Source organism: Erinaceus europaeus, chromosome 14 (genome assembly GCF_950295315.1).
Source record: "Erinaceus europaeus chromosome 14, mEriEur2.1, whole genome shotgun sequence".
Classification (NCBI taxonomy): Eukaryota; Metazoa; Chordata; class Mammalia; order Eulipotyphla; family Erinaceidae; genus Erinaceus; species Erinaceus europaeus.
The window spans coordinates 26,356,946-26,369,126 of NC_080175.1; the positions used below are offsets into that span (position 1 = coordinate 26,356,946).

The window sequence follows — 12,181 nt, forward strand, 5'->3', positions numbered from 1 at the left end:
CTGCAAGCAACAGTGGAACCAAGAAGAGGACATGGATGAACATGGTAAGGAGAAGGCAGCCACCATGGAAAGACCAACAGTCTTTCCAGCAGGTAAAAGAGGCGGCCAGCAGTGGGCGGAACATTACCAGTGTTCAAGGTATCAATGGGCTGAGGTAGAATATTACCAATAAGTCACTGGAACCGGCATGCATGTACTTGTCCATGAAGTCCAGGATAGTCAGCCAGAGAGCCGCAAAGGTAGAGAGTGACAGCAGTGGAGACAGGTGCTGCAGGAAGACCTATGGCCCACCAGCCCCAGTTAGCCAAGGGCGGAGCGGGAGTCTCTGTGTCCTTCTCTGAGGGCAGCAGGCAAGCCACCCCATCCTGCATAGGAACCTGAGCTCAAAGATACCTCTAACTTCCAGAGTCTTCCCAGGCCCCTGGGTCCTGCTGGCTCTCCATAGTTGGGGGTCCTGAGCACTTCCATTCCATCTCTCTGTCCTCCCCCAAAACCGTGCCTATCCTTCAGCAAAGAGGAAGGTGTGGGAAGCGCAGGGCGGTGAGCAGTACCTTAGAGAGCAGCGTGGAAGCCCGCATTCGAGTCTCCTCCATCCCACCTACATCTGCGGGGCTAATGTTCTCCAGCAGCTTGGTCAGCAGAGGAAACAACACCTGATGGATAAATAGCCAATGTCATCCTGGCAGGATGATGGGAAGGAGGTTGGGCAAGGGTGGATAGATACAGCAAAAGGAAAGGTATGATACGGACTAAAGCAAGCTGACTTTCCTTGCCTTAAGGACCTGCACTTTACCCAAGATGAGGGGGAAGTGCTACCTTGTTGAAACAGGACTCCCATTCCAGGGCATCTAGCTTCTGTAGGTCATGAACCAGCAGCGCTCGCTGCAGGTAGGTCAGCGCCTGCATTCGCACCTGGCGCCGGGCATCACAGCATAGGCAGGCAATACCTAAATGTGAGAACAGACACAGTATATTCGTCAAACATCCCAACCCAGGTACTTCCCAAGCTCCAGCTCCACTTCTGCCCTTTCCCTGCCTGCTCCCATGGGCCCACCTTGCAGTAACGGGCACCAGCAGTGGGCCCAGAGGGTGCGTGAATCAGCTTCGATCTTCCGGCCACCTGTTTCTAGGTGGCGCTGCTCCTCTGCCCAGGAGCTGTAGATAGAAGCTGCCCGTGTGTGCAGGGTGTGCATCAGGTCGAGCAACTGGGGTGGCAGAGGAGTAGAAAATAAGCGGGTTAGAGCTGGTAGCCACTCCCCCAGTCTCCTTTCTGTCCCTGAGCGAGTCCTCAAGGAAGACCACAGCACCAGAAATGCCGCACTCTACACCTCCCTTCTTGACTTCATGAGTGAGTTGCCACTAGTGTTTCCTAAACTGGGGTATTCTAGTAGAGGAGATTCCTTTAAAAATATTTTACTTATTTAATAACACAAGATGGAGAACCAGAGTATCCCTCTGTGATATGGGATATGCTGGGGGTTGGACTCGGGATCTCATGCTTGAGAGCCCAGTGCTTTATCCATTGTACCACCTCGCAGGTCCCAGTAGAAGAGATTTGAGGGGGTGTATGAACTAATTATTGATTACACTTCGAGGGAGCACTTTCTTTTCAACTCTTTTTTATATCCTCTTGTTAAAATTCGGAGGCTCTTGCTTGCCGGGCTAGCTTCACAGGCGGGTAACAGAAACGCGGAGACAACGGCTGGGCAGGGAAGCTGTATTTCTTTATTCAGGAACAACAATTCATAAACTAAGACAAACTAATCACCAAGCAGAACTCGCTGTCTCTTTGCGGCGGCGCAAGCACTCTCTCTCTAACTGCAACTCTCCAACTCTGGAACTCTGGAACCCTCTCCAACTCCGGAACTCTGGAACTCTGGAACTCTGCCGGGGTTCCTAGGGGCGGGGCCAAATGGGCCCACGAAACTAACTGGACTGATCTAATTCTCTTGGCGGGGGAGAATTAGAACAACCCAATATAAAGCATACAACATCCTCTCATAACAAATAAAGCTTTGTATTGTTAATCTAATTTTATTTTATTTACTTTTTTCTGTTTTGTGAACTTCACTGCTCTGGGAAAATGTCTTCTGATAGAGACAGAGAGAAGGGGAAAGATATTTATTTATTTATTCCCTTTTTGTTGCCCCTTTTTATTATAGTTATTATTGATGTCATTGTTGTTGGATAGGACGGACAGAAATGGAGAGAGGAGGGGAAGACAGAGAGGAGGAGAGAAACAGACACCTGCAGACCTGCTTCACCACTTGTGAAGCGACTAAGGGGAAAGATATTACAGCACTGAAGCTTCTTTCAGTGCAGTGGTGACTAGGCTTGAACCTTCTTGGTAGGTCACATGATGTGCTATCAAATGAGTTATTCTGCTGGCTCTGTTAATCTGATCTAATATAACCTAACCTAATCCTTCCTTCTTTTCCTCTCTTTCTCTCTCTTTTTAAATTTATTATTATTATTATTTTTACCAGAGCACTGTTCAGCTCTGGCTTATGGTGGTGTGGGGGATTGAACCTGTGAGTTGGAGTCTCAGACATGAGAGTCTCTTTGCGTAACCATTATGCTATCTACTCCCACCCTCTCTCTCTCCCTCTTTCCTATAAAGACAGAGAAGGCAGAGAGAGAGAGAGCGGCAGTGAAAGAAACCATAGCACCAACATTTTCTTCAGTACAGTGGGGGGATGGGCTTGAACCTGGGTCTCAAATATCTCAAAGAAATTACATTATCCAAGTGAGATATTTTGCCAGCCCCACTAATCTAATATTTATTTATTTCATTTTATTTTTGTTTGATAGGACAAAGAAATTGGAGGTGGGCGGCGGTAGCACAGTGGGTTAAGTGCACATGGCGCGAAGTGCAAGGATAATAAAACAACAAGGGGCAACAAAAGGGAATAAATAAATAAATAAATATTTAAAAAAATTAGATTAGTGAGGCCAGGTGGTGGTGCACTTGGTTAAGTGCACACACGTTACCATGTACAAGAACCTGAGAAGCTGGGTTCACGTCTCTGGTCCCCATGTGCAGAGGGAAGTTTCACAAGCGTTGAAGCAGATCAGCAAGTGTCTCTTTGTCTCTCTCATTCTCTATCTCTCCCTCCCCTCTCAATTTCCTTTCATTTTTTGCCTCCAGGGTTGCTAGGGCTTAGTGCCTGCACTACAAATCCACTGCTACTGGAGGCTATTTTTTTCCCTTTTGTTGCCCTTGTTGTTTACTGTTGTTGTTATTGCTGTCGTTGTTTGAGAGGGCAGAGAGAAATGGAGAGAGAAGGGGAAGACAGAGGGGGGGACAGAAAGACACCTGCAGACCTGCTTCACCGCTTGTGAAGTGACTTCCCTGCAGGTGGGAAGCCAGGGGCTATGCCCGACTCCTACTAATCTAATTTTTTTTAAATAATTTTTTAAAAATATTTTATTTTATTTATTCCCTTTTGTTGCCCTTGTTGTTTTATTGTTGTAGTTATTATTGTTGTTGTTGTTGTTGTTGGATAGGACAGAGAGAAATGGAGAGAGGAGGGGAAGACAGAGAGGAGGAGAGAAAGATAAGACACCTGCAGACCTGCTTCACTGCCTGTGAAGCGACTCCCCTGCAGGTGGGGAGCCAGGGTTCGAACCGGGATCCTTATGCCGGTCCTTGTGCTTTGCGCCACCTGCGCTTAACCCGCTGTGCTACAGCCCGACTCCCCTCATCTAATTTTTTTAAAAAATATTTTTATTTATAAAAAGGAAGCACTGAGGGGTTGGGCGGTAGCGAAGCGGTTTAAGCACAGGTGGTGCAAAGCGCAAGGATGGGTGTAAGAATCCCAGTTCGAACCCCTGGCTTCCCACCTGCAGGGGAGTCGCTTCACAAGTGGTGAAGCAGGTCTGCAGGTGTCTTTCTCTCCTCCTCTCTCAATTTCTCTCTGTCCTATCCAACAATGAACGACATCAACAACAATAGTAACCACAAGTTTACAATAACAAGGGCAACAAAAGGGGGAAAAATGGCCTCCAGGAGCAGTGGATTCATGGTACAGGCACTGAGCCCCAGCAATAACCCTGGAGGCAAAAAAAAAAAAAAAAGCACTGACAAAACCACAGGATAAGAGGGGTACAACCCCACACAATTCCCATCACCAGAACTCCGTATCCCATCCCCTCCCCTGATAGTATGAACCCAAGGTCATTATAGGGTGCAGCAGATGCAATATTATTTGGTATGAATTGAAAGAAGCTTGCGGGAGTCCGGCGGTAGCGCAGTGGGTTAAGCGCACGCGGTTTGAGGCCCGGCTCCCCACCTGCAGGGGGAGTCGCTTCACAGGTGGTGAAGCAGGTCTGCAGGTGTCTATCTTTCTCTCCTTCTCTCTCTCCATTTCTCTCTGTTCTATCTAACAAAGACAACATCAATAAAAGCTACAGCAACAATAAAAAAAAAAACAAGGGCAACAAAAGGGAAAATAAATAAATATTAAAAAAAAAAGAAAGAAGCATGCAGGAAAGTGAGCCCCACCTATATTTCCAGGACTGGGGAAATATAGGCTCTATAGAGGAAGTGGGAGGTTCCTGCTGTCTTAGGGTTTAAGAAGTCAAAAGATAGTTATTGCTGTACTCACATGATTTGGCAATTGGGTTAACTTTGAAAAATCCCTTCATTAGGATTTGCTGTATCACACACATCACCACCATAATTTATGTCCATTGACATTATTTATATATAGCTGTTCAGTAGCAGTACTAATCTAATTTTTAAAGCAGAAAACAAACCTTGGGCATAGGCTATGAAGGGCAGTACTATCTGGTCAGATTTAATCATTCTTTGTTTTCACTGTTTTTCTTTTTTTTTTTTGCCTCCAGGGTTATTGCTGGGGCTTGGTGCCTGAACTGAGAATCCACTGCTCCTGGAGGCCATTTTTCCCAGTTTGTTGCCCATGTTGTTATTCCTGTTGTTGTCATTATTATTGTTGTCATTGCTGTTGTTGTTGGATAGGACAGAGAGAAATGGGGGGGGGGGACAAAGAAGGGGAGAAAGACAAGCACCTGCAGACCTATTTCACCGTCCGTGATGCAACCCCCTGTAGGTGGGGGGCAAGGGCTCAAACCGGCATCCTTACACTGGTCCTTGCACTTTGTGCATGTGTGCTTAACCCGCTACGCTACTGCCGGACCCTCTTCTATGGTTATTCTATTTAAGGCAAAGTTTTAGTGACATAATTTCCACTTGTAAAATAAATTTTATGGCCTGGGGAGATGGCATAATGGTTATACATCACTTTCTTTTTTCTTCTTATTGTAGTTATTGTTGTTGTTACTGATGTCGTTGTTGTTGGATAGGACAGAGAGAAATGGAGAGAGGAGGGGAAGACAGAGAAGGGGAGAGAAAGATAAGACACCTGCAGACCTACTTCACTGTCTGTGAAGCGACTCCCCTGCAGGTGGGGAGCTGGGGGCTCAAACCAGGATCCTTCAGCCCGGTTCTTGCGCTTTGCATGGCGCCACCTGCGCTTAACCCACTGCACTACAGCCTGACTCCCGAATACATCACTTTCATGAGGGGGCTGGGTGGTGGTGCACTCCATTAAGCGCACATAGTACTATGCAAAAGGATATGCGTATGGACCTGGGTTCAAGCCCCCAATCCCCACCTGCAGGGAGAATGCTTCACAAGTGAAGAGGGTCTGCAGGTATCTATCTTTCTCCCCCTCTCTCTGTCTCCCCATCCTCTCTGAATTTCTCTCTGTCCTATCTAATATTTTTTTTGGCCTCTAGAGTTACTGCTGGGACTCTGTGCCTGCACTATGAAACCACTGCTCCTGGAGGCTATTTTTTTTCCTTTTGTTGCTCTTGTTGTCATTATTGCTGTCGCTGTTATTGGATAGGACAGAGAGAAATAGAGAGAGGAGGGGAAGACAGACACCTGCAGACCTGCTTCACTGACTCTGAAGCGACCCCCTGCAGGTATAAAAAAAAAAAGACTTTCATACTTGAGGCTTGAAGTCCCCGGTTCTATCCACCATAAATCAGAACTGAGCAATGCTCTGGTAAAAAAAAAATTAAAATAATTTTTATTTGCCCAGGAGGTGACACAGTGGATAAAGTGTTGGACCTTCAAGCATGAAGCCCTGTGTTTGACCTTAGCACAGCATATGCCAGAGAAATGCTCTGGTTATCTCTCTTCCCTCCATCTCATTAATAAATAATTCTTTAAAAAAATAAAAATAAACCGGGTGGGGGAGATAACATAATGGTTATGCAAACTAACTCTCATGCCTGAGGCTCCCAGGTCCCAGGTTCAATCCCCCATGCCAACATAAGCTAGACCTGAGCAGTGCTCTGGCAAAATAAATAAATTAATTAAATAAAAATAAACCTTATACACTTTGAACAGACAGAATTGGGAAGAACAGATAAGAAACTGAAGTAGTGGTTGCCTCTAGTGTAGAGAAATTAGTGGGTGGGACAGGAATAGAATGGAACTTACTTTTATCTGTTTACCCTTTTGTACCTTTTGAACTTTGTACTTACCTACTTAGAAATAAACTTTAAAAATTAAGCAGGGTGGGGGTGATAGCATAATGGCTATGCAAAAAGACTTTTATGCTTGAGGTTCCAAAGTCCCAGGTTAAACCCCCAGCGCCACCATAAGCCAGAGCTGAGCAGTCTTCTAGTGAAAAGAATAAAACACAAAACAAAACAAAAACAAAAAACTCCCAAAAACATACAAGTATTTTGGATAGGGAAATGCTGTGAAGGGCCTGGGCTGGAAAACATGGGCCCTTCCTCTCAGCCCTGACTGGCCCTGCCCTGGCTCACAACCTCAAGTACAGGGGGAGGAGAGGAAGCAAAGGGTGCCATACTTACGTCTTGACTGACCTGTAAAGACACCGTATGGTAACTGGCAGGCACACCTTCATCTTCATCATCGTCACTATGACCCCCCCGAGTGGCATGCTGGCTGGAGATTCGAGGCCGCCGAAGCATGGAACCCTCCTTGGATTTCTTCTTGAAGCGGTTCCCCTTGCTGTCATACTTGTGACTCTTTCCACGTTTCTCCTGGGACTTACACCCTGAGGAGAGCCAGACTCAGGTTACATTTACAGTTTACGCATCCATGAGCACAGATGTTCAGCTTTCCCTCCTGCCCCCCTTTTAGTCACATGGCTACTTCACAACTGCCTTGAATTGGGTGACCCACCGCCATTCAGGCTGGCTTCCACAAAGATACGAAGAGTCTTGACACAAAGCTCAAAGTTGTCGGGTGTGATATGGGCAGCATCACGCACAATGAAGGACAGCGATTCCACACACTTAAGCAGGGACTTGGTGTCATGTGGCCCAAGATCCAGCCCCACTGTCAGGCTGTACTGATTGACCAGTGGTGAAGAGCCTGACCAGTTAGGCCCAGGCCCTGGCTTGGAGTTATCTATGTCATCCTTCCCCACCTATAAAGTATACAAAAGAATTGAGAATTAAGACTTGATCCCCATCTTCTGGATACCAGACAACTAGGTATATTTCCCACAGGTCAAGGAAGAAAGACCCACCAAGGGTCCAAGCGCTTACTCACCACTAGCCAACCGCTATTGACCATGTCAGCATCTGTGGCTGATCGATGGATCTTGCCAGGCCGGACATGATCCGCATAGACCTCTGAGTCAGAAGTGTACCCTCGGTCCAGGTTCACATCATTTTGATGGTAGGAAGGGAGTTCACTGTCGGACTGGGCCCCTGAACCAGCAGGGAGAAAGGCAGAGTTAGGCTAGGGGGGATGGGGTCATTTTGGAAATTCTGGCTCTTAGAAGAAAAGTACTAAACGCTAGCCTCTCCTCTCTCTTGATTTGGTTTAGTTTCAGTCTTGTCACCAGAGATCTGAAAGGTGGCATGGACAGCATCTCTCTTAACCAAATAGGGCAGCAGGCTAATGTTGGGCTCCTGATGGCATCAGGAATCAGCTGTCACAGGGGAGGGTGTGATGGCAAAACAGTTTCTTAGAAAACAGTATTCAGGAACTAGGAGTACTGCTTTCAAAGTCTTCTGTTGTCTACCTGCCTTCGTATTGTTTAGCTCATGGGTACTGCAGAGAGGCCAATGGACACCGGAAACTCTGGAAACAGATGGCAGAAGGCAGGGGTGTACTCTGCTGTATATAATATCCTGTGCTATGCTCTCCTGTCTCAACCCCTTGGGCCCTCATTATTTATCTGCCAGTGTTGATCTTCCTGTGAAAGGGCTTACCAGTATCAGGTGCATCAGCCCTGGCTGTGGCCTGCAGGGCTGCAGGAGGCTTCACACCTGAACCAATGCACTCCAGCAGTGTGAAGAGGGTGGCCCAGTCATCACCTGAGTGGATATTCGCTGCGTTGGTCTTGAGGAGTTCATGAAGCCCATAGGCTACCTGGTGGCTGGCCCGGGACAGCACATTGGGCTTCATTAGTAGCAAGATACGCAAGGAGAGCAGCACCTAGGGTGGGAAGCAGGAAACAGGAAGTGGATACATAGCTTCTTGTCTAGATTCCTTCCCTACCAGTTTCTTTAGGCTGATGAGGAATTTAGCTAGAACCCAACTTAGGGGATTTCTGTTTCTTTGTATTTTTTTTTAATTTTGAGATTTTAAAAATTAATTTATTTTCTTCTCTTTTTATTTTATTTTTGTCTCCAGGGTTATCACTGGAGCTCGTGCCTGAACTACAAATCCACTGCTCCTGGAGGCTATCTTTTTCCTTTTTGTTGTCTTTGTTGTTTAAGATTTTTTAATTTGTGTGCCGAAATAGCTCAGTTGGGAGAGGGTTAGACTGTAAGATTTTTTAAAATTTATATGCAGTTGTAAGAAAGAACACAAAAGAGCTGGGTGATGGCGCACCTGGTTGAGTGTACATGTTACAATGTGCAAGGACCCGGGTTCAAGCCCCCAGTTCCCACAGGGGTAAAGCTTCACGAGTGGTGAAGCAGTGATACAGGTCTCTCTTTGCCTCTCTATCTCCCCCTTTCTCTCAATTTCTGGCTGTCTTTTTTTTTTTTTTTGCCTCCAGGGTTATCACTAGGGCTTGGTGCTGGCACTATGAATCCTGTGCTCCTAGAGGTCATTTTTTCCATTTTATTGGATAGGACAGAGAAAAACTGAGAGAGGAGAGGAAAATAGAGAGGAGGAGAGAATGATAGATACCTGCAGGTGCACTTCACTGCTTGTGAAGCAATCCCTCTGAGGGTGGGGAGCCGGGGGCTTGAACCCGGATCCTTGTGTGGGTCCTTGAGATTTGTGCTACATGCACTTAATCCAGTGTGCTACTGTCTGTCCCCTAAATAATTATATATTTAAAATCATCTTTATTTACTGGATAGAGACAGCCAGAAGTTGAGAGGAAGGGAGGTGACAGAGAGGAAGAGAGACAGAGAGACACTTTCAGCCCTGCTTTACCACTTTCCTCCTACAGGTGGGGACTAGGGGCTTGAACCCAGGTCCTTACACATTTTAACATGTGCACTCAACCAGGTATGCCACCACCCGTCCCCTGGCTGTCTGTATCCAATAAATAAATACATAAAGATAATTTCCCTAGTAGTAACATTATGCAGGGCCAGGCTGTGGTTAAGTGCACATGTTACCATGTGCAAGGATCAGGTTTGAGTACCTGCTTCCCATCTGCAGGGAAGACTATAAGTGGTACAGCAAGTACTGCAGGTATCTCTGTCTCTCTTCTCTATCTCCACCTCCCCTCTCAATTTGTCCTATCAAATAAAGAAAAAAAAAAGGGAGGGGGGATAGCCACTGGGAAAGGTGGATTCCTCATGCAAGTACCAAGCCACAGTGATAATCCTGGTGTAAAGAAAAAAATAAACAAGCAAATAGTAACATTATGCAAAACTATCATATAATATAATCAGATACTAATACAATTCCTGATTGTATTCAGATTTCCTCACTTCCACTTGTACTCAATGAGCCACCTGTATGTATATTAAGCTCTACACAACATAATCACCAGGATAGTCTTCTGTATTTGGAGAGCTTTATTTTATTTTATTTTATTTTATTTTATTTTATTTTATTTTATTTTATTTTATTTTATTTTATTTTATTTTTTTGCCTCCAGGGTTATTGCTGGGGCTTGGTGCCCACACTATGAACCCTCTGCTCCTGCAGTGGATTGTTGTTGTTGCTGCTGCTGTTGTTGGATAGGACAGAGAGAAATTGAGAGGAAGGGAGAACAGAGAGGGAGAGAGAAAGACAGATACTTGCAGACCTGTTTCACCACTTGTGAAGTGACCCCCTGCAAATGGGGAGCCAGGGGCCCGAATGGGGATCCTTGCACCGGTCCTTGCTTCGCACTTACCCCAGTGCACTACCGCCAGCCCACTCCCCCCTTTCTATTTTTTTTTATTTCTATTTTTTTAATATTTATTTTATTTATTTATTCCCTTTTGTTGCCCTTGTTGTTTTATTGTTGTCGTTATTATTGTTGTTGTTGTCATTGTTGGATAGGACAGAGAGAAATGGAGAGAGGAGGGGAAGACAGAGAGGAGGAGAGAAAGATAGACACCTGCAGACCTGCTTCACCGCCTGTGAAGCGACTCCCCTGCAGGTGGGGAGCCGGGGTTCGAACTGGGATCCTTATGCCGGTCCGGTCCTTGTGCTTTGCGCCACCTGCGCTTAACCCGCTGCGCTACAGCCCGACTCCCCCTTTCTATTTTTTAAAAATATTTTCTTTTCTTTTAATGGAAAAGATACACAGAGAGACCAGAGCACTGCTTAGCTCTGGCTTATGGTGGTGCTGTGGACTGAACCTGGGGCCTTGGAACCTGAGATATGAAAGTCTTTGCAGAACCCTTATGCTGTTTCCTCAGATGAAGAGTCATTTCCATGTCTTTTTTTCAGATATGGAGTTTGCAAGCATTTTCTTCTTCTCACACAGGCTCTCACAGAATAGATGTTATTAATACTAATGAAGGCCAATATAACAGTTTTGCATTTTATGAATTGTGTTTTTGGTGTCCAGTCTAAGAAGTTTTTCTTTAAAAAATGTTTTTTATTATCTTTATTTGATAGAGACAGCCAGAAATTGAGAGAAAGGGGGAGACAGAGAAGGAGAGAGACAGTGAGATACCTACAGCACTGCTTCACCACTCATGAAGCTTTCCTCCTGCAAGTGGTGGTGATCAGGAGCTTGAACCTGTCCTTGTGCATTGTAACATGTGCGCGCAACCAAGTGCACTACCACCCGCCCCCTCTAAGTGCTGGTTTTCTAGTTCCCTTGCTTCTTTTTCTTGCTTCTTTCTAAAAAAACTTTATTTATTTAATTAATTTGATATAACAGGGATAAATTGAGAGGGCAGGGGAGAGAAAATGGGAGAGAGTGAGACAGAGACTCCTGTAGACCTGCTTCACCACTTGTGAAGTTTTTCCCTTGCAGGTGGGGGCCGGAGGCTTGAACTTGGGTCCCTGTGCACTGTAGATCTGTGTTGACTGTCTTTTATAGTATGGCTAAGAGATCTCAGGGGTTCTAAGCATTAGAGAAAACCAAATACAGGGCTAGGTCTTCTATAAGACAGCAGACTGTCCAGAACTACAGAGTATATTTATAGAAGCATGCAGAGTTCTGAGCCTCAGCTTCAAACAGGAGATCATTCCAGAAGTGACCCCAATGATATCTATTCAGACAACTTATTGGTCCTGTGGTTGCTCACTGGGCTCATGCTAGGAGGAAGGAGATGTGCTCTCTGTTTCAGGTCATATCTATACCTGGTATGGCGTCTTTAGCCCCTTGCATACCTTCCTGCCCTCCCAGCTGGACCCCACTTACCTGGCCACTGATCTCTTCTCTTCGTAACAGCCGAATGGCCAGGCGCAGCAGTCCCACCACTGCCCGCTCCACAAGGAAGCAGAAATCCTGTGCCTGGACACACAGATGATACAGATGGTCTCGAACAGTCTGCCACACACAACCCACACGGTCCCTGAGCAAAAGAAGGGACAGACAGCCTAAGCTGGAGAGGTCACTGTGTAATAAGTACTTTTTTCTGATTCAGACTAGACCTTTCAGAGCACATTGCTTTTATACTCTAAGCAGAGAGATATAATGAGAAAGTTTTTCATCCACTGCCTGCAGCTTCATGTGTTTCTTGTCCTAAGAGCCCATTCAGCAAGATGGCCCCATAAGTCCATTCCCTTAGGACAAGCCAAGTATAAGCCCTG

General features: G+C 45.9%; 1 protein-coding gene across 10 annotated transcripts in view; it reads right to left on the reverse strand.

Annotated features, from left to right (window-relative positions):
- The window catches only part of GBF1 (golgi brefeldin A resistant guanine nucleotide exchange factor 1), a 183,975-nt gene that overhangs the window by 1,583 nt on the left and 170,211 nt on the right, over positions 1–12,181 (reverse strand). For 7 of the 10 annotated variants that reach the window (XM_007530831.3, XM_060171430.1, XM_060171431.1 and 4 more), the window contains 9 exons: positions 11,790–11,943; positions 8,227–8,452; positions 7,559–7,719; positions 7,187–7,433; positions 6,853–7,058; positions 1,055–1,205; positions 817–947; positions 552–653; positions 167–280 (listed from right to left, as the gene is read on the reverse strand). In XM_007530831.3, coding sequence (XP_007530893.2) covers positions 167–280; positions 552–653; positions 817–947; positions 1,055–1,205; positions 6,853–7,058; positions 7,187–7,433; positions 7,559–7,719; positions 8,227–8,452; positions 11,790–11,943 — 1,492 coding nt within the window. The remainder of the gene's footprint in view (positions 1–166; positions 281–551; positions 654–816; positions 948–1,054; positions 1,206–6,852; positions 7,059–7,186; positions 7,434–7,558; positions 7,720–8,226; positions 8,453–11,789; positions 11,944–12,181) is intronic. The other 3 variants (XM_060171429.1, XM_007530846.3, XM_007530839.2) reach the window with 1 other exon arrangement.